General features: G+C 38.5%; 1 protein-coding gene across 1 annotated transcript in view; it reads right to left on the minus strand.

Annotated features, from left to right (window-relative positions):
• Positions 1-26,967, minus strand: part of LOC133993914 (alpha-1,6-mannosylglycoprotein 6-beta-N-acetylglucosaminyltransferase B-like) — a 120,895-nt gene extending 93,928 nt beyond the window's left edge. Inside the window, exons 1-2 of the mRNA XM_062433050.1 lie at positions 26,900-26,967; positions 22,257-22,369 (exon numbers count right to left, since the gene is read on the minus strand). Of these exons, the coding sequence (XP_062289034.1) occupies positions 22,257-22,369; positions 26,900-26,967 (181 nt within the window). The remainder of the gene's footprint in view (positions 1-22,256; positions 22,370-26,899) is intronic.
• Positions 26,968-27,538: the final 571 nt, after the last annotated feature.

Consider the following 27,538-nt stretch of genomic DNA (forward strand, 5'->3'; position numbering starts at 1 on the left):
TGCATATTCATGAGATGAAAACCATTTGTGGTTTGATGAATGCTGACAGAAGGGCCTGCTGGATAGGAGTTGACACAGCTAAATTAACTGGCGACCGATGTAATTTTGTCACAGGAACACACACACACGCAGACACACACACACACACACACACACACACACACACACACACACACACACACACACACACACACACACACACACACACACACACACACACACACACACACACTAAAAGCTCATATCTAAAATCCTGAACACTGTCTCTCAAGGCTGGAAATCTGAGAATCAAGACTGGAATTGATGATGCCACATGATACATAATGGAGTTGGTTCGTCAGTGCTTAATAACTCATAAATGTTTGATATATTCCATCTCAGTGAGTATAATTTGAATACAGGACTTCCATCTGTGAATCTAAAAACGCAGACATATCTCAGTGAAATTCCCATTGTTGCTGTTAATGGTGTCCTGCCTGTTGTTTCTAAAGCTCATTAAATAGATACTGTTGGCTGTGTAAAACAACTTATCTCTTATTTTTCTCATAGCTTTGATGTCTTATTTCATATAAGTGTATGTCTTTGTTTCAGGCAAGAGAGCCCACCTGTATAAAACATTAGAGAAACACACATACTGTAATCTCCAGTGGAGAGAAAATATAACCTCACATATGATACATGTTGGTTTACCTGCACACACCTGACATGTTGCCCTCACTCTTTTTCCTCACTTTCCCCCCCACTTCATTTTCATCCTCACCCTTTGCTTTCCCTTATCCTTATTCTCCCACACACTGATCCTCTTCATACCGTGTTCTTACTCCCTCACCTAATTCTTCATGTTCCCCCTCCACTTCCCTCCCCCTCTTTTCTGCAGTATATGAAATAACACAATCACCAGTAAAACTCCTCTCCCATCCCTCAGTGGGCAGGCAGACAGACATACAAACAGACAGACATACTGGAGCTTAACGCCCCGCTACCACTCCAATCTCCAGTACATATCGTCTCCTTATTTCCACACCCACATTCAATTACTACATATTACATGCAGTTTAATTATTATGGCGCAGGAGCTCTACTGTTCATTAGCTAAGGAACAGCAGGACTGAGAGCAGGCAGAAAATAGTGGAATGGGTTTTTCTTTTTTCTTCTTTTGGATGCACACTGCGAATGAAAGTATACGGTGGAAGGAAGGTTTAGGCAAATGAAAATGCAGCAAATGAAGCATGCATAGAGTGGCATTAAATGCTGGCAATAAAGTAAACACAATGAATACCAATGATCTAAGAGGCAATTTAACAAGATGTAAGACCGAACATGATGATATATGAACTGGAATAGAACCAGTTTGTTATAGTGTAAGAAAAGCTCACTTTACTCCATCTTAATCCCCCTCCCCCCTTGGTTCAACTTTTTGAAATATTTATTGTTCATTTGGTTTTGACATTTTCTCACCATTCATCCAGCGATGTCAAAGCAAATTGGATTTCATGAAGGGAGATGGGATAGATGAGAGGATATTAAAAGACAAAAAAGGAGTGACAGCTACAGTGCCTATTAATGCTGACAGTTTCTGTCACTTCTCTTTTGAGTGCTGCTCTGTTTCAAAGTGATTGAGAAGGGGATGAAGAAAGACTCTGTGTCAGGCTGTAATCTAGCTCTTTGTGCCTCAACACTTCGGCTTCAATTCAACCCCTCTCTCAATCCCCTTCTCCCTCCTTTCCCAAATTTTATACGGACTCTGTAAGCTGTTGTTTTATGTGGGTTGCACTCCCACTCTCTTTTTAACATTTTCCAACCTTCTTCCTTTAATCTTTCATCCCTCATCACTCTTTAACATTTACTTTTTCCTTTCTCTGTCATCTTGATAGTTTATCTTATGATGATGTCGGAGGATGAAAAACTAGCATCACTGAGCTCAGACACCAACCAACACAAAGCTCTTCTGACGGACAAAACACACACAAAAAAAACTATATTTGAATAGAGGCCAAATTGCCTATACACACATATACAGCATGAAAGTCTAATCTGTTGGCATGCGCAGAGTGTCTGTTTGTTTCTTGATGAAACTGTGATGAAATGGGGTGATAGCGATTGCTGTTGCAACCACAATTTAAAATGGAATACAAAGCAGCGGTTTTCTTCATCAGATAGTATTATTCTTCTTTGAATTATTCATGAGCAATGCAGTGTTTATTATTGAGGACTTCCCTTTTAATTGCAAACACACACCATATATGAGATCATACAAGCACACTCATCCTCATTCTGACAAGCTTGACACAAGCTGTGTCCCTGTTTACCTTTTCCACCATCTACTGATATTCATCATGGCTCTGCTTTCCAGAGCAGACAGACTCAGAGCTGCAGGGGCTCCTTTCACCACAAACCACGTCAATGTATTTTATTGTGACAGAGAGTTGTGTTGGACTTTGACACTGGCAAAGATGGAGAGGTTGAGTTTAAAGTGTGTGAATAAGTGTGTGTGTGTGAGAGAGAGAGTGTGTGTGTGTGTGTGTGTGTGTGTGTGTGTGTGTATGTGTTGGTCACGGGTATAAAATAGTTTAGAATTTTTGTGACATGACATTTTCACTGTTCTGTGGGACTGAATGTGCATAGTTGGCTACAGTGTGTTCAAAAGGAGGAGTAGACTTAAAATGTAGTTTATGCTCATTGATGGATTTCCTGGAAAGATGAGAGAGCAGAAAGGAAATAACAGTGGTTAGGACTACTGTGCTGGTGGGTGTTGACCATCTTACTGTGTTAATGCCACATTCATTTCATATGGAATGGATGGGAAAAGCAATGATGGCATGAGTTTGTTTGGCTTTTAGGCACTTACATATTATTAAGTGTCACAAGTATCCAAGTGATTTATTGAAACTCTGAAAAATCTGTTTCCCACTCACAATTACAATTTGAATGTGGACGTGAATGCTATCTACGTTCTAATCTAATTTGGAAACTGGTAACCACTGGCGCTAATCTCCACATGAGTTAGAACTAAAGAAGGCTCTTTGGTGAATAGCAGAATGTCTCCAATTAAAACTTCACTTCAGTTACTATGATTCAGTTTTTTCCAGACTAGGCTTAGGTGATTTTGACCTACATGGGGACATATGGTCAGAGAGATGAACAAAAACTTAAGATTCAGCTCAATAAGGAGCCAGCTGGTGAATTAAATGAAAGATGTTTTCATTATTAATCTTCACCTACTATTCACTAAACATAGCTTCTAATACTATATACTGTATGCATTATGTGGTACAAAATAATCACCTTACACTGAAAGCCACGCCAAGGAACTATGAAACATCTGATTGGTAGTGACATGTTTTAAAATCCAAACAGTAAGTAACTTTGGCATCAAAGACAAAGTATTCTATTATTCTACTCTGTTTTGTTGAGTTGGTTTCATTGTGCATTAAAAGGCTGAAAATTGCTGCTTACCACTATCAGACGGTGTACAAGCAAAGCCAACGGTTTGACTTTTAAATTAAGTACAGCAGATTAGACTGCTTTGTTTATGGCTGCCATTAAAGTCAACTAGAGTCCCACATTAAGACTAATATGTTGTTGTTCTGTGAAGTTCATCTTACTTGGGAAAACACTGTTACGTTACAAATATATGCATTGGATACTAAACGTTCAATAAATATGTAAAATATCTTAACAATCTCCAGAAAATCAAACATTTTAATTAATTTGATCATAAGGTTTTTACACATTAGAATCTATCAAAACAAAACATTTTCACAAATTCAGATATGGAAAAACACAACTACAATACATAAAACCCTAATTTAAGCAAATACAAGTGCTCACATTTTGAACATGCATTGTATGGTTATGATTTGTGTGTCCATGTATGATATGAAGGTCTACCCGTAGGCAGTAATTCCATGCATATTTCGTTGCCTCTCCATTATCTTTCACTACATCACCTGAAGCCCCCTATCAATCAACATTACAATAAAACATGGTTGCATAGCAGCCCTGAGGGAAGAATAAGGAAAAAATGAAAGAGAAAGAGAAGGACAGTGTCACATTTACTGTCATCTACTCTTGTACAGTAGAAACAATGATAGCATCAGACAAGAAGAGACAGAAAATCAGATTAGTGAAATGTAACATTAATGGGAATTTTCCTAATGCCATACTATCTTTTTCCTGCTTGTCCTCCCTTCCACTTCTAATACTTGTATTGTACACAAGCACTTGCAGGCTTCATGTTTCACTTGCGCTTTCTGCACTAAGCTGTGAACAGGTATGTTCTACTGCCAGTGACTACATGTTTTGGCTCCAGTTGTATAAAAGTCATAATAAACCATAGAGCAGTTTATTTGATTATGGTGATTATATTTAATGCGAAACTAAAAAGGATTTCCTTATCACTCTTTGCCTGTCCTTCAACTTCTTCACTGCACATTCATCCTGTACGGTACTATACAGTCTCACAGCTCTTTGGATTTTGAGTAAGTTCACTCTCCAGAACTCAGTCTGTTCTGTGACCTCTCTATAATCTTTCTGTCCTTTGTCTCCTTTTAATCTCCCTCCTCTGTTCATGTGCTCACAGATTCTTTCTCCTCACTATTCCCTACTTCTTCATTCTTTCCCTGCTATCATCTCTCAATTCCTATTCCCCTTGAACCATATTTAATAGTCTCTCCCTCTTTCTCTCTCTGGACATATAAGTGTTTGTCTTTATAATTCAGCCCTCAGCAGATAAATTAGCATCTGTCAAGGCTATGCTCTGTGTTGAGAGCTTTGGCAGAAGCTGCTCTCTTTTTTGTTGATGACACACTTCAGCGCCCTGGCACCGTCACTCATCCCGTTATTTACTCTGACTCACAGGTAATGAAGCAAAGGACTGGTGAAACTGTGTGTGAGAGAGGAAAGACATACCACCGTTGGAGCCAGAATGGACATCTGGCCTTGTGATACTGGGAGGCTGAGTTGCAAACTGGGGATATACAAATGTTTACAGTCGAAATGAACAGCAGGGCTGGGGGCAGTTTAGGTGTATACTGCAAAAGGTGTTTATCTGAAGGCTTTTAGCCAATTGCATCAACCGTGCCATGTGTTATACAGAGCCAAAATAGAAAATGAACAACATGCTTTAGAGAAACAACACAGTCTCATCGCCTCTAATGTGACACTGGTCTAATGTAACATTGGTCGATTGCACATATTCCATTTTTTCAGTTGTTCATATTGAGTTTAATGTATTCAGACTGGACAAAACTTCACTACATCTAATGAAATCTTTTGCTGCTAGCATATGTCTTGTTAGAGTGCAAAGCAGCTGTTATGCAGTTCCTAAAAATGGGATAAACAGCAGCATTTTGCTGTAACAGCCATCAATGATTTTTGCAAGTGTAAATGCCACGTCTTTCAGTTGCTCATGAAGTTCAAAGCAGCAAACTTTTTTTACCCCAAAAATGATTAAAGTAGTAGTGATGACAACAGTTCTCGTCTCTGTATATTGTTCACTTCATTATGACAGAAATGGTAGAAGTAAAGGTTATAAATGTTCTGTTTGTTGAATTAAGTTTGATTGAATAAGATTACATTGAATATTGGTGTTTGTTTCAAAATCTGCTATGCAGTATTGAAAACATTCAAATCAGTTTGATATGTCATGTTAGCTTAAGGGCGTTTTCAAACCTATAGTTTGTTTCCTCTGGTCGGTATCACTGGATGAATTGGAAAACCTGTTGTATGTTTCCTTTGGTTCAGTTTCTTTTTATACAGGCAAAAAACAAGCAAACAAAAATGCATCAGTAAAAGTCATTTGAGAATGTTCACTCCACTTATTTGTTAGTTATGTCTAGGGTGGGTGAAAGAATGTAAACACAGGGAAAAGGTTATGGAGACTGCCCAAATATCAAAAATGCATTTCTTTGCACTAGTCTAGATCTTGAATCACTCTCCAGCTAGATGTTAGAAAATGTTGATTATCCCAATATGCAAAGCGCGCCTGGCTACAGAAGCCATTGAGCTCGAACTTGCCAATCACACCACTGGGTCAAGGTTGAATCCCATTCCCAACGCAAACGAACTGCACCAGAATTTAAAAAAAGTATGACTGCTGAGTTCAGACATGCCCAAATGAATCATAGCTTTGGCAAAGATGAAAATGGAAGCAATTTAAAAACCAACGCACCCTCTAAGATCTATGTATCATGAATGTATTTATCAAATAAGACAAACAGTAATATATTGCCAGTCAATTCTTCATTCGTCCTCATAAATTTTAGTGCGTGCATTTTTAGTGACAACTGATTACACAGAGTTTTGAAATGAAACTGAATGAATGAATGAATGAATGAATGCATGAATGAGAGTATGAAGAGGAATGAAATATCCTGATCCATCACGGAACAGAATAAAAAAGGGAGGATGTCAAACAGAGGCAAAGGGTTGGAGGAGATCATGAAGCAGTAACTGGGCCAGATGACAGGCCCTAATAGGTTTGTGTTCAAGTGGACTAAGACAATACTGACCTCTGTTTCCAATTTACACTCTGTTGTGTAATTTGCACAAGGCCGGTTTGTGTATGGCTGCTCTATCTCTGTCTCACACACACACAAATCAACACATACATATACACTAAATCTCAGAGTAATCTGACAGCTATGTCAGCTTCAAAAAGCCTCTGTTTGCAGCTGAGGCTCTGCGGTCTCTGCCTAATTGTATTATCTTTCAGCTACCCGAGACACTACTTAGTTTTATTCTGCTAATGCTGACAGAGATGAAATGTTAGTTATTTTGTAGGGAAAATTAGAATAAAGTGATTGATTTCCGGCCCCTTTAAGGTTATGGTGTATGATGACTATAGTTGGCCTAGTAGAAAAACGTGTGTATACCACATTTACATCTACACAGAGGCATAACAAGCAACTCATAACACCATATATGCAAAGAACACATTTATTAAATCCCACTGGAAGGTTAATCAATTATTTATTAATTCCCCTGTGCTGACGATGATGTTCTTTTGAAATATTGATGATAGCCACTAGACACTGCCAAATGTGTTTGTGTTGTAGTCTAACTGTGAGTGTGAATGTGAAAGTCAATAAATATATAATTGTATTACCAATTCTTTGTGTGTGGCATATTTAATAAGATTGCATGTTCTTGCATGTTTTCTGTCTCCATTTTTTTGAGGCATTATAATCTGGAAAAGACAAACACAGACGAGACTAATATACGCCCTGAAAAGTCTATTCCTTTTAAACCTGAAATGATTAACTTATTTTTGTTAATCTACATGGTTGAATTCTGTTAAGACTGAAATGCATTCATGTTTGACCATTCAATCTAATTAAAAACTGTAAATCAGAGGTGGGAAGTAATTTGTTACTGTACCTAAGAAGAGTTTTCATATATCTGTACTCTTGAGTATTTGAGTATTCATTTTCAACTTTTTCCTTTTACCATTTACATTTTAACAGGCCCGTTACTTGCTGTGATGCTGTGACATGTTGTGATGAGGGGGTTGGGCATGTTTTACATTTGAGGGTAATTATTGATCTTTTTTTTATCACCATTGCTCACCTTCTCAATATCAAGACCAGTGATGTGTGACTGGTAGTGTCTATTAAAAGGACTTATTAACTCCTTCTAGATATCTACAGTTTAAGACTTTTTTTGATAGTTACAAAAATGTGAAGACTGTGCCTGACAAAGAGGACCTTTACAACTAAGTCATTGACATCTTTGTCTGGAGGGAAAGGACTGGGACTTGTCTACAAATAGGGTAAGTTCCCCCTTAATTAAAAAAAATAATAATTCAAAAAAATCATTTTTTAACCCCTTCATTCGCTTTACGTTTGTTATCTGATGTTAAGCTACTGTGCATTGACACTAGGATGTATCAATGTGTGAACTCCACATCTGACTGACTTTGCAGTAGGCCCTAAGAATACTTGTTGCTTTATAGCTACTAATGTAGAGAATATTTTATATTTCCATGTGTTATATGAACTGCTGCATTAATTGAATGTAAACATGTCTCATTGATAGGACACTTCCCACCCAGGCAAATATTTCACTTCATGTTGATGATTAATACTGATCTCAACCTGAACGGCTCTAACAATAACACATAGATGATACAATCCCTTAGCGTATCCGTCGGTGCATATCACACATGACAGACATAACAAGACGAAAGCGCTGTAAAAGATGTAACAAGATGAAAAGGACGGGAGAGGCGGACTTGAGTGCAGAGAAAAGGTGTCTAATGAATGTAAGGTCCGTGACAGGAAGAACTAGTAGCAACAAAAATGAAAGTTAACCAGCCAACATTGCCAACAAAGCAGATTCAAAGCAGCAAGACATTCCCCATCCATGGCCTTGTTTAAGAGAAATGTTTGAAGTTGTCAGCTCTAAGAATGAGTCTTGGCAAATGCGGTGTGTCTTATGCCAAACTAAAAACTTCTGCTCTCTGTCAAATCTGAAAAAAACCCACTCTTCTGTTGTTATCATTAGATAATTTAGTTTTTTTCTGTAATAGTCAGTTTACATTGTTTGTAAAGCTTGTAATGTTAGCAATACTATGGGAACTAGCTAGCTCTCGGTTTTGTTGTCCAAGCAGCTTCAATTTTGGAAAACCAAGAGAGTATCACATGAAAGTGTGGATGATGCCACCATTAACTTCATCATTCAAGGTATGCACCATCTCAGTATTGTCGAAAAGGATTTTGACATTTTTGTGCATCACACACAGCCAGATGTGGTTGAAATGTCTTGTGGTACAGTGGATGGCACATAGACAGAGTTTCATTGGTGTCACAGCACATTGGATAAATCCTAAAACTCTAGAGATGCTCTGCTGCTCTAGCATGCAAGCATTTCACAAGATCACATACCTTTTCTGCACTCATCAGTGTGCTGAATGACATACATACAGAGTATAACATCCGGGAGAAGATTGTACGCACGACTGATGGTGGGTCCAATTTCAAAAAAGCATTTCGAGTCTACTGTAAGCTGGATGAAAACAATAATACAGAACTACTTGAGGGGGCAAGGCCAAGTCAAGCAAGAGAAAATGAGAATGGTGTAGAGTTTGTTGTGGCTGGGACCATGCTGCACAAAAATGATGGCCTGGACTGCCAGTGACCAAAGCACCATCGCAGTGCCTGCAACCTTTTCAACATGGTGTCAACAGTTGATGTCTCAAAAGCAAATACTAAAACAATCATTTGAAGGATCAACCTGTGGTGCATTCAGGTGGCACTTCTCATTCTTCAGAAGAGGAAGACTTCTTTTACCCCGTCACGTTTTGCAATCCTCAAGAAAACACCAAGCAACTACTAGTCCTCTCAGCCACAACTGATACCATGGATGTCCTGAAATCTTTCCTAGCATGTGTGCAATTTGTCTAGACAAAAGGATCAAAATCATTCCTTGGTCGATCGAGAACATTTCCATTAACCTAGCAGCAACGTTCTTGACATACACACATACATACAGTGTTCTTGCTGACCTCCAGTGGTTTAACTTCTCCACTTGCTACAGTGATGTACTCTGGGTGTGTTAGTACAATTTGACATCACTTCTGACTGTGGTAAAAGGTGCCCTTAAAACTTAAATCCTGAGAGTGCAGTGAAATACTGTTTTTCAGCCTGCTATTTAATAATTCTTAAAAAGGCACAGTTCAGCAAAGTGGTTAATCAGACAAAATAGTCTTTTATGTATTTGTTTATTTTTTGATAAATCCAGTAACACTCAGTAGTTTGGCTTTGGTTTGAAGGTTGTGATGATGGGATTAACATACACGCTGTGCACTGGAAAAATGTGTCAAAACAACAGCTGATACATTGCCACCGAATAGACACTACTTTTTCCTTCCACACCACACCTTTGTCGAACAAATGACGATACATGGTCTCTTAGACACACACAACATAGCTTAAACTCAGGTAGTGACAGTGTTTCACTTTCTGCCAGTATATTTTTCCGTCATGAGGAAATATGATATAAGATCTAATTGAGGGAAACACATGATATGGTCGAAAATCAGTGTGGATATGAGTGTGAAGCACTATTAAACAACTGGACACCATAGTTTGTGTTATAGAAACCATGTAGAAACATGGCATTTAAATGCATGTTACATGGCAGATGGCAGCAGAGATAGAACAATAATATACATGTATCATGTAAGAGGTGCTTTGTAGTGAAAAAGTAGTGAGAGGGACTTATGTTTATTGATATATAGATGAATATAACAAAGGACATCATGGACTGGGGTTTGGCTTACACATAAATAAATTCATAATTTACACAGACAGAGTAATCCCATGGGAGCACAGAAGAAGATTCATTAACTGCTTTACAGCTGGGTGCATTTAAATGTAGATGTAAAATACATTTAATTGCTGTGAACATTCTTTTCTAGATGTGAATTGCATGGATTTTATTTGCACAAAGCTGTGTTGGGGGGCTTGAGGCAATTTTCTCCATTGACTTGCTAAACTGTCTGAGCTCAGCTGCTTCTGAAGCTGGTCGGTATAGTTAGCTTTGTGTGTATGTGTTGGTGAGAGAGAGAGAGAGAGAGAGAGAGAGAAAGATGGGGGTTGTTGCATATACAGCACATATGTGATATACTATATGTGTCTGGAAATGTTAAGACCACTGGTTTGTATGTGTAAATAATGTACAGCACAAACTGCAGGTTTATATTTCAAGATTCTCCACCCACTAGGATGCTGAGTCGGACACATTTCATTCTTCACACAGCCTGGTGCAAGCCACAGAAACTGACGTCGCCTTGAGCAAGTCCATTACGGAAATGAGAGTGATTAATCAAAATGGAGTAATCCAACTTGATCTCCCAAAGGCAGATAAAGAAATTTACATCTGGACCAACACACCCACATGTTGGCATGCATACATACTTACTCCTACACACATTTAGACACATAAAGCCCAATAATCTAACATATAGAACCATAATTAAATGATTTCGAGGATGCTAATATTTTCTAAAAACTATTATTTATAGCTGTACAACAAAGTAGATGTTTCATGCTTTAACTATGTGATTGCAACTGAACTTGTTCTTCAACTGAACAGTAATACTGTTCAGGGTATGTACTTGTAAATCCCAGGAAAAGGACTGTACTCTACCATATCGATTGTAAGGTTAGTGCTTCTGACAAGGAAGAATGGTTGCGTTTGTTAAAGCTGTTCTCATTCAAACATGATGCATTCCTCAGCAGACAAATCTATTGAATGTTACATGACAGAAACAAAGAATGAGAGATTTGGGAAAACCTTTTTAGAAATTGCTCTTTCTGTTGCGCTTCAGCACGTCTTTTATTTACAGAGAAACGGATGGGTCCTATCATATGAGTTGACAGGTAATGCCATTTAAACTTTCCCAGGGAGAGGAAGAGCCCAAGGCTTGGCAGTACAGCACACACAATTCCAGATCAGCTCTGTAAGCTGCTAAACAGATGCTTGAGTACAAGAAAGCTGTCAGCACATCACCTATGTTTGTGTAATGCACCAAGGTGCTTGTTACAGGTATTATTTAAAATATGGCCCTTACAAAGAATGGGGTTTTACTGAAGATGTTTGTGTGAGAACGGGTGAAACCTAATATATGATATGTGATGATATATGTAGCTGAAACCATTTATTCAGGTCCAGCTCTATACAAAAGGGGGCCATAGGCAAGATCCTAGGAGGGGGGGACCTATACTGGGTCAGAGCCATTGATTGGCTTTATATCTCCCAGCAAAATATCTTTAATTTTTTAGATTTATTCCATTTGATTTTACTTAACTTTAGTTCACAGACTGGTTTCACAAACCTTCCTAAAGCTAAAAATATGAATTTAGTTTACATTAGGTTTTAACAAGTCTAAATGTCAAGGTAAATAGCTAGCAAGCTGAATTTTGTTAGCTTGCTAGATACTATTAAAGTTCTTAAAAACGTGCATTAAAACGTTAGCTAGGCTACATGTTACATGACATCATGTCTGTTTGCTAACTTGTTTTTTTAACAACATAACAAACATAAAAAAAAAAAACAATTTTATTTTGGAGACTGAACATGCTGTACAGTAAAATACTTTACTGAAAAATTGGGGTATTTTGGGTAATGCGTTCTTACCATGCCTTATTTCATTAAAGAAATACCACCCATGTGGTTATAAGCACTATGAAGAGGTCCTTATAACTACACATCATACTGAAAAAAGATATCTGCTATTGGACACTGATGCAGATAAGGCAAGCAGCAATGGAGAGTGTTTTTGACAAGACCGGCAGCAAACATCAACAGCTTCCTGATATTATCACGCACTGCTGACAGATGTGTAACATAATGGCTAATACCGATGCCGCTGGTGCCATGATTATTGCTGCCACATGATTATCGGAAGTACAGGAAGGCTTGACATATGTGTTTGTTTCTGCTGTGTGAGTTGTGAGGCAGATAGATAGAGCGAAAGTGAAGGGGAGAAAAAAGAGACAGAAAGGTTGACTGTAATTTCAACTGACTGCTTGACAAGTCCTCAAAAGACAGTGTTCATGCAATTGAGTTTTAGACACACATGCACCTCCCTTTAGTGTTGTGCCAATGTGTATCCCACTCTTTAAAAATGAAGACATTTCAGCTGCCCTAAACTGAGTTTTCTCCTCCTCTTCCAAAATATCAGCAATCACTCTCACTCACTCCTTTGAGTGCAGCTTTAAAGTCAAGCCAAAAGTTAATTTCTACACACGCACTGGATACACACACACACACACACACACACACACACACACACACACACACACACACACACACACACACACACATACATAAATATATAGATATATATGTACACATATACATTTTTTGTGTTCATCTTGCAGGGGAGGAGGGGTGGGGCACTATGGTAGCAGACCAAAAAATCTAAGAAGCAGTCACAAGAGTGTGAGTATAGTTTAGGGTGAAAGAGACAGCAGAAGTGTATCTATCCATGCATTTAGCTGTCTTCCAATCAAGGTAGTCACTTTCATTAGTTGTGGTTTGATTCATGAAATCTGTAAAAAAGGATCCATTCATGAAAATATATTTATTTTGATCATATTTATGTCTGTACATCAACAAATCTCAATCACATCTGATAAAAACCAATCATAAGACATCATGAATGGCATTTCATTCTAAACAAAATTAAATACACTATATACTACTACAATATTAAATAATATTAGTCACAGTAATTTTAAAAGTGGATATGACATCATGTCTAACAATAAAACAAAAATATTTTCCAGTTTACAGTTAAAAGACAAACTTTATTGATCTGGAATTACATTTTTCTGTGATACTGATTGATTTATGTGATGGGTAGGGCTGGTAAATTAAAAACTCTAGCTAATTTTTCTTAATTAACCTTTCAACCAGTTCGCACCAGAGTTTTATGTTAAAACTTCCAAATGAACTTTTTGGACGCCAAAACAGAAGCCCAAATGACAGACAAAATAAAGTTAAAGAAACAAATTTTTAAAAAAAACAACAAAAGGGAGAGATATAAAGAGACGTAGACTAAAAAACAGAGCTGCAATATGAATGCAGCAAACAATGCAAATCAGATATATGGAACTATGAAACAGAGGGATCAGAGTTAACTCATATTAGAGCATCCTTTGCTCTCATCCTTTGTTTTCTCCTCATCTGTCTATACTGCATCACTGATGCCCTACGAGAATTGTCATTTCCTCTTTGCAGTGTTTCCTGAAATAGCACCAGTGCCCATTGCGCTGCTACATAAGCACCATATCCAACAAAGTACTTCAGATACAGTACATACAGTATGTGGCATTTGCCGCGCCACTAATCTAAAATCACTGTTGGTATTAATTATTTATGGTTGTTTACGCATGCACGTCTCACATCAGCTTAGTTCTGCTTTCTACCCATTTTTGCCTGGGGCTGTTTTATTTTTGTATTGCATACAGTTAGTGTGGTGTGTCACACACCAATTTTATAGCGATGGGGGGTGGCTCCTTTGACAGTGCCAAACCATTAACTCATGTCCTTAGTATAATGAAATGCAATATGAAGCATAACAGTTGAGCTAAAGAGTCTTGATGAGGGTCACTGTCAAAGAAAACTGTGTGAGGGTACACAGATTTCTGATATTAAGGCCATCTAACTTCATGGCAATGGTCAAATTCGTTTAATGTATATTGTAGTGTCCAAACAAAAACAGTGGCAATGATTTGTTCCTGATAAAATGTGGCTTTTGTGTCAATATCATTTTAATAAGTTGTAAGTAGTTTTTCCTTGAATTTATTTTTCAGTCTAGCTCAAGAAAAATAATATCAGACGTTATGCAGCTTATAGTAAGACAATACAGAAGCAGAGTCTACTGCACACATGAAGGCTGGAGAGCTGGCTTTCTGATAACTCTTGGTTGTCTGCAAATGATCTTAAATCAAATTGTATTATTTAGAGTCAAATCTGTCACTTTGAAGATGGTAAAGTGAAACCTTTATTATTGTGCCTTTTCATCATCCTTCCACTATATATTTTAATTCAAATAAATCAATTTCCCCTGCACTGCAACCATCATTACTGTTACTTTTCAGACAAAGGTAGGAGTGTATTTTGGGTTGTGTAGCAACTGTCCAACTGCATTCAACATATGCACGCATGTGAGAACAGGAAAAAAGGGGCAGAGGAATAGGTAGAAGTAAATCAATGAAACAAAACAAAAAAAGATACAACTAACATACAATTATTCAGTCTTGCACCAGGCACTTTACATTTTTATCTTGGAGGTAAAGAAATGAGAGAGAATGAGACGCGTGAGGAGAGGGAGAGAAAGGTGGGAAAAGAGGTGGCTTGAGGAAAGAAATAATCTCAAGTCATGCTTGGTGTGCTTTTATGGTCTTATCAGCCCACACCAGCAAAGTAACCAGACAAATACAGCTGCTTTTTTTGTCAGCACAGACACAATACAATCAGTAGACTTCCCAAAACTGTCAGGCAACTGAGGCCATGACTCTGTAAACACTATTAGTGTATATCTGCAGAAAGAAAGCACAAGCATGCTTGAGTATGACACTATCAGGACCTGGGAAAATAACCAGCTTATGGCAGAGGAAACGATGAGCTAGCGACCTGTAGACAAAGCTTGATGCAGGCCGGGTAATTGAGACAGCATATTGCTGCATACTAACCTTCCCAGAGACATAACCATAATATAATGTGCCGTGGAGAAATTTCTCATTTACAGCTGGGTAATAGCACTTAGGTCAGAACAATGGCCCTCTCTACTTGGAAATTGGATAGGCTTTCTCATTAATATGTATTGGAGTTAGGAATGAGCTAAGGATGGAATAACACAGTGAATGGCCTGAAGTTTGCACAGAGGAGAAACAAAGTTGGGGAGGAGAGTTATAGATAGTACAGGTATGTAAAATAGATGCATACCAACATACTGTAGTTGTGAGAGGTAAAGATGTTGTAAAGATACTAGTTTTAACAATAATATGTCCTATATTATTGTTACAATTATTAGGAATCTAACTAAAATGCTGATGATTGTTAGTACCAGATGCAATGTGATTGTTTGTGTGAACCTAACAAAAAAGGAGCATCACATTAGTACAGGTAGAGCGCTGATGTTGCACTTGCAGCATTTTTTCCAAAATGGGGACACAGCTTTTGTCCCCAGTTGGACAGGCCGTCCCCAATAACTGGTCTTGAGTCTGATATGTGTCCCTGAAAGTAGGATAAGTCCGACTACAACACACACACACACACACACACACACACACACACACACACAGTCCATTCAAACTCCCTAGGCTATGAGTGCACTGATAAAGTGTACTCCCCGAGTGACTCTCCTGATGCAGCGACACCAGCGACATGCAGAAGATTGTCATGCCAGATTTGTTCGACATGAAGCGATGGGGAGGAAACATAACTGCAGGGAATGTGTGATAGAGATGAACATCCAGTGTGAAAAAAACATTAAAGGGGACCACAGAGCGGGGGTTGAATGTGCTCAACCGGTACCTGCTGCTGCATACTGATGTGCTGCAAGATACACATGTCGAATCACACAATTTACAATAATCAAATACATTTATATGAGTGTACTGTAATCTGCATCATACTGTATATGTAAACTCTGTGGCGAGGTCCTATTAGGACATGAAAAAAAAAGGATTTTGGGAATGTGACACATCAGTATGAGTCTTTTCTGATTGATGGCGTACAAAACATCACAGCATTGAATTTAATGTGAGTCAAACAGCCATTTGTCTCAGTCCCTGCCTGGACCTATGCACAGCAGCATTTACAAACCTTTTCTCTTATTGGTGAATGTAAGTTTCCTATTTTGAAAATTACACTCTTTGACTGACAGTATTCTCAAGCAGTTCATTCAGATCATTAGAGCTACAGAGATGAGAGAAATTTAAAACCAAATCAGAAATATAAAATCATATTCTCACTCCCATTAGGGATCCACCTAGAATATAAGACAGCCTTGAGTCTTTCAGCTAGAACAAACAGTGTAGTGAAAATCATGCTTAGGGTAAAGAGACTGTCACGGGTCCTTGTTAATGTAATAAACTGCAGAGTGTGAACAAGCTCCACAGGGAGGGCCTTTGATCAAGCTAACATCTCCCTTACGTCAGATTTTATTTTAGTCTTTTAACAAGAAAATTCTGGTTGTGTACCTTTTTATCCCGTATTTTTATCTGTGTCCTTTGTGAGAAATGTAACCTTGAGAAGTCTTATTTCATTGCTTAATTACAAATAGACACACAAACAGTATCTCCTCTACTTCAACCTCCTTATTCCTCCTCCACTTTCACATTTTCACTATTGAGCCCCTACCTCTCCATCTCCGACTCACAGCCAATGATGAGTTTATGAGTCACTGAGGAGAGATGGGGATTTGAGCGAAGACCCAGTACTCTTAACCTCCAGTAGAAGCCGATAATCCACGGAAGCGAGAGGTGGCGTCGATATTCAGCTAATACCCAAACAATTGCTATCAGTGCAGCTCCCCACTAAGGTGACAAAGCCCTACACAAATTTGGCTGTTATTGTGTGCAAACAGCAAGTTAATATCTGTGTGTAAATGACTATGGTATAATGCAAGATGAAATCCTATGAATTTGATTTATAAACAGAAAAGTAACTTGTCTGCTTGTTTTCCTGATGGCTTTGTCCTCAACACATCAATGATTATGATTAGCCTTAGACAGCTGCTGCATCAGACATCCTCAACCGAGTAACAGAGAAGGCCCTGTCATACAATGATATCTAAACATGCATACACAGGAATTTTAAAACAACACATTTCCAGTAGTGATTAGAAGATTGCAGCCTACTGGGAAGACAAATATCATGTAAAAATGAAGTTGGACATTACTTTAAGTTTAATTGTTATATTGTTATATATTTATTGTTCAATTGTGTTCTTTAGCTCACAAAATCCCTAGAGGATTTTTAAATCCAGGTTAAAAACACTTCTCTTCTCCTGTGCTTATGATTGAGCTCTTTCAAAGCACTTTAAATTGTAATCTTTCATTTGCACTCTATGTCCTTTTAATGATTTTAAAGCAAATCATTATTTTATGCTGCAATCTTATTTTTAATGCTCTATTATAGTATTTTATTTCTCTCTCTTTCTATGTTTCTGTACTTTGTTTTTATTATTAGTGTGTGTGTGTGTGTGTGTGGGGGGGGGGGTATGTACGTGTGTACTATGATTGGGTTGTATTTTTATTTCTCAAATTCCATGTTTTTTTTTTAATTTTTTCTGTTGAATGTTTGTTTTATGTAAAGCACATTGAGTTGCCACTGTGTATGAAATGCGCTATATAAATAAAACTGCCTTGCCTTGCCTTGCCTTGCCTAGAGTCAAAGATAACACTAACCTTTTTAGGACATGCTCCTTTCTAATTATTGTGGTGAGGCATGTCCATTTACAGGTCAGAAAGATAACCCAAGGCAAAGGATAAAATAAATGACCTTTGGACAGTTTGCTACTCTCGTTTTAATTTCAGAATACGGCTTTTGAAGATGAGAAATAAGCACACACAACATTAATGTATGACATAACATAAAAAAATAACATTGGACTGGTCCTAGGACTGAATCATTTGAAGAAAATAATTAATGAATGGTGAATATTGACATTTTGATTTAAGATGTGATTATTTTCTATAAGTCAAGTGTTACCATTTAACAAAAAACAATCACGTTCTAAATAAGCGTGCATAGTTTTCTATCAAAAAACTGAATAATTCAATTCACATTTATCAAGATAATGAGTAAGTGGCATATTTGATGTTATTAATTAATATTCAAATTTAATCATGGCACTCAAAATTGGCGTCACATTTGTTGATAACGGCAGCAAAATTGATCATCATGACAAACTGCTGCAGTTCTGCCCTGTAGCGGATTCAGATAACAACAACAATAGCTTCACAGAGTGATGGTACAGCCTGCTTCACAGCCCAGAATCCTGGGGGGAGGACTTTTAGGGTAGTAATATAAACACTCTAATATAATGTGCTTTAAAGTTTAACTTGAATATTCAGACAACACCAGCTCCACCACTGCTGAGCTACCTGCTAACTACCACAACTGGTTCTGTTTCTCTTTTATAAACACCAATATACAAACAGTCCTTCTTATGTAATCAAACACCAAAAATGGTACTGAGTGGTGTCTCTTCTTCTGCAAAACCATATTTGACCAACTGTAAATTTAACAGACACTGGCATGCAAAGAGAGAGCATATAACCAGCCATCAGTCAACATTTTGTTTTTGTCGTTTTGCCAGTTACAGAATTAACATTAATCCACATCTAAATATATTTACTGTCAGTAGTCAATATAGTAATTGAAATCATCAGTCACTAGCTTAGACTTTTACTTGCAGTAGCTTCATAAAGCCTGAAAATGATGTAGGTTGTTTGAAAATGTTGCTTGTTTGATAAAAAAATAAACTATTTAGCCATAGTTTCTCCCTAACCAGAAATATTTAAAATATTTATTGACAGCTGTCAAATGGTCACAAACATGGTCTTGACAGAGCTTAATCCTGTCTGAGAAGTGCACAAAAAGAAAATAAGCAGTTCAGCTAAAGAGCAGAGTGAAATGTCTTCAGGGAAAATAAAAATGACCACCATGATAAAATAACCACTGAGTTAAGCAGCTCTGCTTAGCCAGCCAGTATGAAATGACCAAAAACCTTTTTTTTTTTTTTTTTTGGATATGTTACATGCTTTCACATGGGAGGTCTGCCAGAAATGACGTGTACTTAATGAAACACATGAGTCAAACTGTGTGTGTGTGTGTGTGTGTGTGTGTGTGTGTGTGTGTGAGTCTGCAGGTGGTGAGCAGAGGCTTAATGAAAGGGCCAGTTGTTTTGCTGGGCTGATTTACAAAGAGCAGATGGATCGGTCTCTCAGTCTCTCTGGTCTCACTCTTGTCCCACATTGCTGCTGTCGCCCCATTTACCAGCCAATTTCCTGCCAGCTCATCACAAACACAGATAAACACACACATACACACACAAAGGGAGATGGTAGCAAAAAACAGTGTGAGGTAGTACACCACAAAGATCTGTATAAAGGGAGAAAAGAAGGTGAAACAGTGGGGCATGCACACAAACAAATGTACCCAGGCATAATGCAGGCATATTTCGTGCATAGACAAGCACAAAACTATTTAAGTACATACAAGGATACACAGAAATGCATGCTGGGAGACACACACACACACACACACACACACACACACACACACACACACACACACACACACACACACACACACACACACACACACACACACACACACACACACACACACACACACACACACACACACACAAATTAAATTCCTATGAGGAAGCACGGTTGGACACTATACAGTTTTTAATGAGCTTGCTCCAGATGTCTACCCAGGCTGCCCTGCATGAGTAGTTGATTAATCAAGTACACTAAGAAACACTGACACATACACACTAATCCTAATGTATCACACAAACACAGTAATCTCAATTTATCACAAACACAGTCATCCCAAATGACCCACCCCCTGTCCCATTATCTCTCTTATAACCATACTTTACTCAGCTTGATTTTTAATACATGTCTGCATTTCTGTAGTTAAGTCTGCTATTTTCTGATAGGGAGAACAGTTCACACTCGATACACGCACCAACACTTGACTGATGCAGAATTATAGTAGCAGTTGCTTTGTCTTTCGCTTGTTCTCACATCCTTGCAAACTGATGCAACTACTGTAGCGTAAACACACATGCTACACACGTGTGGAATTACTCTCAGAACACAGGGTGTCTCATTTTAAGAGATTTTTTTACTGCTCTATCAGCACTGGAAAGTGGTTGGCCTCCACAAAATGACCTCTGACTTTCAATCTTTGCACCTTGTGCAGCAGGAGATTACAGTGGTGCTCTTTTTTCTGACTTGCCACTGGCAGTCAACCTTCACTCGCAGGTCAGGTGATATCACCAACTGGCTTATGTGTTAATGACATGTCACAGGTGAGAGATGGTTTTGCCAGGAACAGTTATACAGGTGTAATACAGGTATAGCAACCAGAGTGCAGTGTTAAAGGAATTCATGGTTGCAGGGTCTCTTGACCAATGACCATGCTGGAAAGCATTTTGGCTTGAATCTGAACACATGGCTCATGAAACTCTCAAATTAGGCAGTGCAGATCAAATATGGATCAAAATTATGTTACTGCATTACCTATTTCTCACCTTAAATGTTTTCAGAAACAAAGAACAGAGAAGCCAGGATAACAACACACACACAAGGAGTATGATTTTATCCACTGCTCAGGTCACCATTATTTCACTACATCTTTACATAGCAAATAGTTTGCTGACATGACTAGTGAGGCTCAATATAATTTATTATATATATTATACTAGCTACTGTTGGATAGCAATTAGATATGGCTGTGTAACAGACATTACTAAGTCGTTTGCACTTCCCATCCTTTAGGAGCCTTCTCTACTCAACACAACTACTGACTCAAGAAAAAATATAAAGTTGTTATACCAAAATTACCATTTGTAGCGAGAGCAAAGGTCATGCAGGCTTGCTTTTAATGAACTCCCATATGATGATGAGTCTCACAGAGAATCCTGAGAGGGTTCAGAGGTGCCATGAAATTAATTTTTGGCTGAATTTCTTAATCTTCATCTAAAGTAATCAAAGATGGTGCAAGAAAAACGGCAACACAAGGTATCACATTTCCAGCTCTATATTTATATTCTGGGGCTCTACCAGAATATCTTTGCATAATTTGCAGTTTTAAAAAAAATCTTATTTATCTTATACTGGCTCTTTATACAGCTATTCAGTTTAGCTTTTGTCTGAAACAGGCCATTTTAGCTCCTGTCTCTTTAAGCCCCTCCATCCCAATGCATACTCTGTTCTAATTGGCCAGCTTCCAAAATATTTGTAGGATTTCACCCCTTTTTCTCATTATTTCCTTGACATAAAAACTTCTCAAATATAATGTTCAAGCCCAAATTCAATTTGAAACTTGAGTGGACAATGCAAACAACACCTGAAACAACCTTAGCAACATCTGCAACATGCTATTACAGGCATGTGCGGACAATCTGACTTGTGTTTTGTCTTACTACTGTCAACTGAGTCAAGGCAACATTTCTACACACGTTACTCACATATATTTGCATACACTATATCTCTTCTTTATGCACACACAGGCCCTGCATATACTGGTTTTGTCAAAGGGAGGACAGGGCTGCTGTCAGTGCAGAATCCATGGAGGCAGTGCAGCTGAAACGCACAAATATAATATTAGCTGTCACTGCTTGAGATCAAACCAATAACTTCCAAGCCACTGACTCGCCTCCCTACATCATACACAACCTATAAAATGAGTCTTCTTTTACAAGCATGTTGATTTATCTCGATCACAAGTACAGAAAAAGCAGTTTTCTGCTGAAGGTTGTATGAATGTAATGTGTTTTTTATCTGGTCATTCTTGTTCTGCAATGACATTTACTGTATGGTTCTTTTGCCTCATCCTTGCTCATTCAAAGCAATTTTTTGTGGTTTCCAGTCACAGGTGGACAGCAGGACTATGTTAGTTATAGCATAGCAATATGCAGTGACATTACAGCATTTCATCTCACACAAACACATACACACATGTGCTCTCAAATGTAAAGCGCATGTCAGTACCTTCTGTGCGGATGGTGAACGGGGAGTCCCCCAGTCTCTTGGCTGAGAACTGCCCCCCCAGAGAGGTCATTAGAAAGCACAGGCTGAAGAAGCCTATTCCCACCACGAATATCCTGCAACACAGATGGGGGGAGAGCAGAAATCAGATGAAAGGGGAGTTGAGACACATAGACATATTTATGGGGAAGGGCAGGTAAATAGATGTTTTAGGTGAGGAATTTAGCTGTATGAAGATGAGGAGTGGAATAAGAGAGTGAGAAAGGTGGAACGTGAGATATTTGGAGGCAGGCAAATGAATAAATAAAGAGTGAGAGGCATGAAAAAAAAGAAAGAATGCGGGCACATGAATAGGCTGACAATTAGGGAAGACATGTTTGCAGGACGGAATGATCGACATGACAGCGAGAGAGAAAAAGGGGAAGGATAAAAAATGTAGAGATGCAATGAGGTTGAGGTAAAATGTGTAGGAGAGCAGAAGAGGAGAGGAGGAGATAGACCAAGAGACAGTCAGAAAACAGCAGGCAACATTTCCACAAGGCAGAGCATAACTGGAGTGATGATCCCAAGAAGAAAGGTAGAAGCCAAAGGGCACTCGAGTTGAAACATTTTAGTGTTGTGATGTTGTAATTTGGCATACATCTAGGACAAAAGCCAAAATAAGGGTGAGCACCACAAACTGCACAAAACTAGGTAACAAATAAGGGGCTCTGTTACTATATATTGTGTAAAACCTGTGAAATACATCAACATTTGAAAGTCGTTCCTTTGGGGTTTTTAAAATATTTTTTTTAGAAAATGTCCTGGTGGATGACAAAGCATTGAATAAGTCAAAATACATTAGGTATGTGGGATCAGCTCTATGATGCGGGCCTCACTGTGGAACATGAAATCAAGCTTTACCACGCTTTGTGGCACAAATCTGATATTTGAAATGCTACTGCACCTCAGAAGCGAAAATAAAATAAGACTCTGTGTGAGATCTCCCTTGTTAGACAACCATGAGAGAATCAGATCTTTGACTTAAAAGAGTTGAAAATCAGGTCTTTTGTATCTGTGTAAATCCTGCCCTAGTTAAGCTACTCTCTTCAGTGTATGGATCAAAGGTTATCTTATTATGCCAAGACTCTTCGGGGAACCAGAGAAGCAAAGCTGTCTCTGATTCTTATTTGCTGGACAAAATACCAGTCGGGCTTCATGACTAACAAGTCAAGTCCCACTTTAAAAATCCTTGCTGCATGGCTGCTAACCCTCACAAGAGAATTTTCTTGGAAGATTTTTTTTTAGTAGCGGCATAGTTCAAAGGCAGATTTATGTGACAACGAACGGCTAGCACTTCAGCACTTTTACTGCATATTTTAGCAGCTGAGGATGCAACAAATTTTTCTCAATCATTGTAAGGTTACTTGCATTGAAATGCTTTTAAACAATCAACGGCTATAGTATAACCAGGGGATGAGCAATCAATCAAAAGCAACATAAGCAAAGAGAAAAGGGGAGACAATGAGAGCTTCTCTGTGATACAAATGGCAACAATTCACTCCATAATTTAAGGCTAACCTTGCACAGGTAACCTTTAAACTTTCAACTCCTGCACTGAGGGGTGGAAAAAATGAATCTTAACATAACAAATGAATGAATTATTCATAGCTATTGCTTTCTCTTCAAAGCCAGGCAGGAGCTGTTTGCTTGAATGCACGGCCCAGTGTGAAATCTGACAGCACTTCCTAGAATAGTAAGTAGCTCCAAGTCACGCAAAGTTCTGAACGACATTTCCTCATATTGATGCGGCTGTAAGAAATTACCTCCTATCAACAGCGAGGAAGAATGGCCACTTATAAGAACATTTGCTGAGCTGATCTGATTGACCCAAAGGGATCAAGATGATGTTGAATAATCCGTTAAGTATAGAGTGTGGAGGTTTGGCAAGCTCCCAAGGTGACTTTACATTCTAAGACAGAGCCAATGTGTCTTGTCCTGAGTTGTAATACACTCAGATGGCTTCAAGGACAGACGGGGAATGTGGCTCCTTTGCGCAACATATTGACATTGAATAACCGTCATCATCAAGGCTCGAGTCTAATGGGTTGCATCAAACATGATTACAGCTATAATGATCATCCCCAAAAGTAAAGTAGCTATATAGTCATTACAGCTTAATTGGTCATTTATCACTGTATGTCACACATATTGTAAGAAAAGTGGTCAGATTACATTTTGAGCAAGAGTTGGATATAATGAATTTCAGTACTGATTGCAGTTGAAACAAAACAGAGTCATTTGTGTATGAATACATGTTAAAATTAAACTTCCACACTCTGATGACCAACTTCATTTTCTGCCGGTGCAGTTTATTAGATTAATGTGATGATCACTATGATTGTCAGGATAGTATCAGAGAACAAGAGGCTTCAAAGCCAAAGTGCCAGTGTGGCAATGGTTGCTCCTGCATGTGCCATTTCTTTATTGATTTACACTGAATAGCCATAATACTGTATTTACATCAGCATCTAAGCAGCTGGCACATGCTCATTCTTCCTCATTTACCTCTCTGTCTCTCCCAGGATACTGTAATATTATGAAATAAGAAATTATTATCCCCATCTGTTCCAGGCATATTGCAGATTTAATCGGAATAGCTCAATCATTGTCAGAGGACTGCAGAGCAGCAATACACTAACTGATGTGAATCAAATCCGATGCAATCATTATGATCAAGGGATTATTTATCATGAATACAAAGAGATATATATGACTGCATGGGTTATGATATTATTAGAGTTTACTACCATCTGGACAGCAAGCCAAGATGATCTAAACTAAAAAAAAACGAATCACTGACCTGATTAAGTGTTTTTACATTTCAACTGCCCCATTTTTTGTCTTTCATTTTCATCTTCAAAGGTTTGTGCTGTTATGACTGAAGAGATAATGAGTTTACATAGCAAAATTGCAAAATTGACCATTTTTACAGCTTATCAACTATTTCATAATGTACACTATCTATTTGTCTCTCTGTGATTGTGTGTTAACATGTGGAGCAAAAGATAGATAAGCTGTGCTTGTGAACAACACAGAGGTTGATGGGAATAGAAAGGAAAGGGAACAAAATATATTCAGCTAGTGTGGGTGTGCAGAGGCTGGTCTGATGTTGTCCTAAGGCGATCGTTTCTCTCTCTTATCATTTAGTCGTTTTCTAAAGTGGCGTTAGGCGGGTGATATGAGAGGATGAGGCCCCGGTCCTGCCTGACAAGTCTTTAATTAACAGGCTTAAAGTAAATGCTCTGCTCCCTTTAATTGGATCAGAAGGAGAGATCTGCTATCAGCTAATTGGCTGTCTCACACATATAGACTTATCAGATTTTGCCTCTAGGTAAAATGATTTTGAAGCAAGAGGTGTGGCAGGCATGGAGGAGTGGCAGCGGAGGTGTTGGTTGGGGTGTTTTCTAAGAAACTTTTCTTGGCGACTGTAACAGCCTTAATTCTGGCAGTGCTGAGGATCTTATGGCATTCATACACAGAATTAATTTTGAGATGATATTAATTGACAAGCAGCATTTTTTGGTCATTAAAATATCTGCCAACAGAGCAGGCTTCAAGTAGTATTCCTAAAATGAGGACATGGTCTTTACTGCATACAGCATTTGTCCACTTGGGCTGGTCTGCATGGTACAGTGATCTTAGATGTTTACCACATACAGTATTGACAAGTTCCTTAGTTCATTTTCTAGCCAGGGAACCAGGGAAACTCCACCTTTGTTTTGTTTTTCCTGTCAAAACTATTCAATAAGGCAAAACTATCTATAACATGATCTAAAGAAATCTGTCTTCTCTACCATTCACATGAGCTATCATCATCATCACAAAACTAAATAATTATATGTGTTGAATAAATGATTGATCTGATTAGATACTAATAGGTGAAGCATTTCAGTAATGCACAGCTGCATTGTATCAGCAGGTTTAAAGTGGGTAAAAAGGTAAAATGGTGAGTGGTGCCACTTGAGGAACTCCTCCACAGATAGTTACTGCTGCTTTTTAAAAGTATACTGCCTTAACTGTACCTTACAGGGGAAATAAAATAAAGCAGGTTGGCACAGCATGGCTCAATGAACCGTGATGTCTCAACTGTTTAAGCAGTTAACATGTGTAAGCAATCCCCTCCAGTTTTTCCCTTTATATCTTCACAAACAAAGGCCAGCCACACAGTGATAATGGAGCTATCCATGCAGAAAGAAACTAAGTTAGAGCTCGGCTGACTGCAGGCTTATTTACAGCGGCTATCCCCTGATTTATCGCTGCGTGACGTCGCTTTATCCATATGGACTGTAACCTAAATAATAATTTATCTGGTAGAGAAACATCTGGTGTGTGTGCGTGTGTATGGTTGTGTTTAGGTGAGTGGTTTTACGCACACACCTTGGCTGTACATACACAATAATATAGTAGTGCGTTTTCTCAGGGATTTACAACTTAGTGTAGCCATTCCTCCTAGTGAAAACTCTATGTCTTTCTTGAGACATTTGTATGTAGCTATGCCTTCATGCAAGCAGTGAAAATACACACATTTTAATCAATATAACCAGCCGCGTTGTGGCGGAAAAACATAGAGTTGCCTTTACCGTTGACAGCTCTTTGTCTCTTACCTGAACGGTTTGAACGTTACTAGACATCTTCTGACCATTATTTTACCGTCGGTGATGCCAGTAATCATTTTCCAAAACGGGCGACCCCTGACATCGTCATTAACCTCCAAACCTGGAACATGAGGTGACAAAACATTTTATCTGCGTCCCATCCAGCGGTGCACAACTGCAGTCAACTCGGTTGTTTTTTTTTTTTTTAAATGAGCACTGCGCCCGATGAGTGTCGCTTTAACCCTCCAGTAGAAAAAGTAGAAAGTTTTCATTCAGCAGGTCCCATTTCTCCAGTGTTAAAATGTCATTTAAAGCGTTTCTCCGACGCCAGGAAACCACTCTGAGTCTGAAGGGAAGTCGCCACCGCAGGTTGTGTCGATCGCTGGAGTCATATCATGTGGGTAAAGTGTCCTTTTCCAGCCCGTGCTTTCCCTCTGTGAAATTTAAGTGGAGAGATTGCTTCATAGACGTTTTAACTTCACAGTGGAGCCAGCGAGACTGTGGTTAAGTCAACCGTACTGCCTGTTATCCATCTCGACTGTCAAGTTAGCGGAAGCCTGGTTTACTAAAGCGTACAACGTCCGGTTAATGTTTTCAAAATTACAGGCTGTTCTTATAGACGCCCGATAATCCTACAATCATGCTAAC

The sequence above is a fragment of the Scomber scombrus genome, chromosome 2 (genome assembly GCF_963691925.1).
Source record: "Scomber scombrus chromosome 2, fScoSco1.1, whole genome shotgun sequence".
In the NCBI taxonomy this organism is placed as follows: domain Eukaryota; kingdom Metazoa; phylum Chordata; class Actinopteri; order Scombriformes; family Scombridae; genus Scomber; species Scomber scombrus.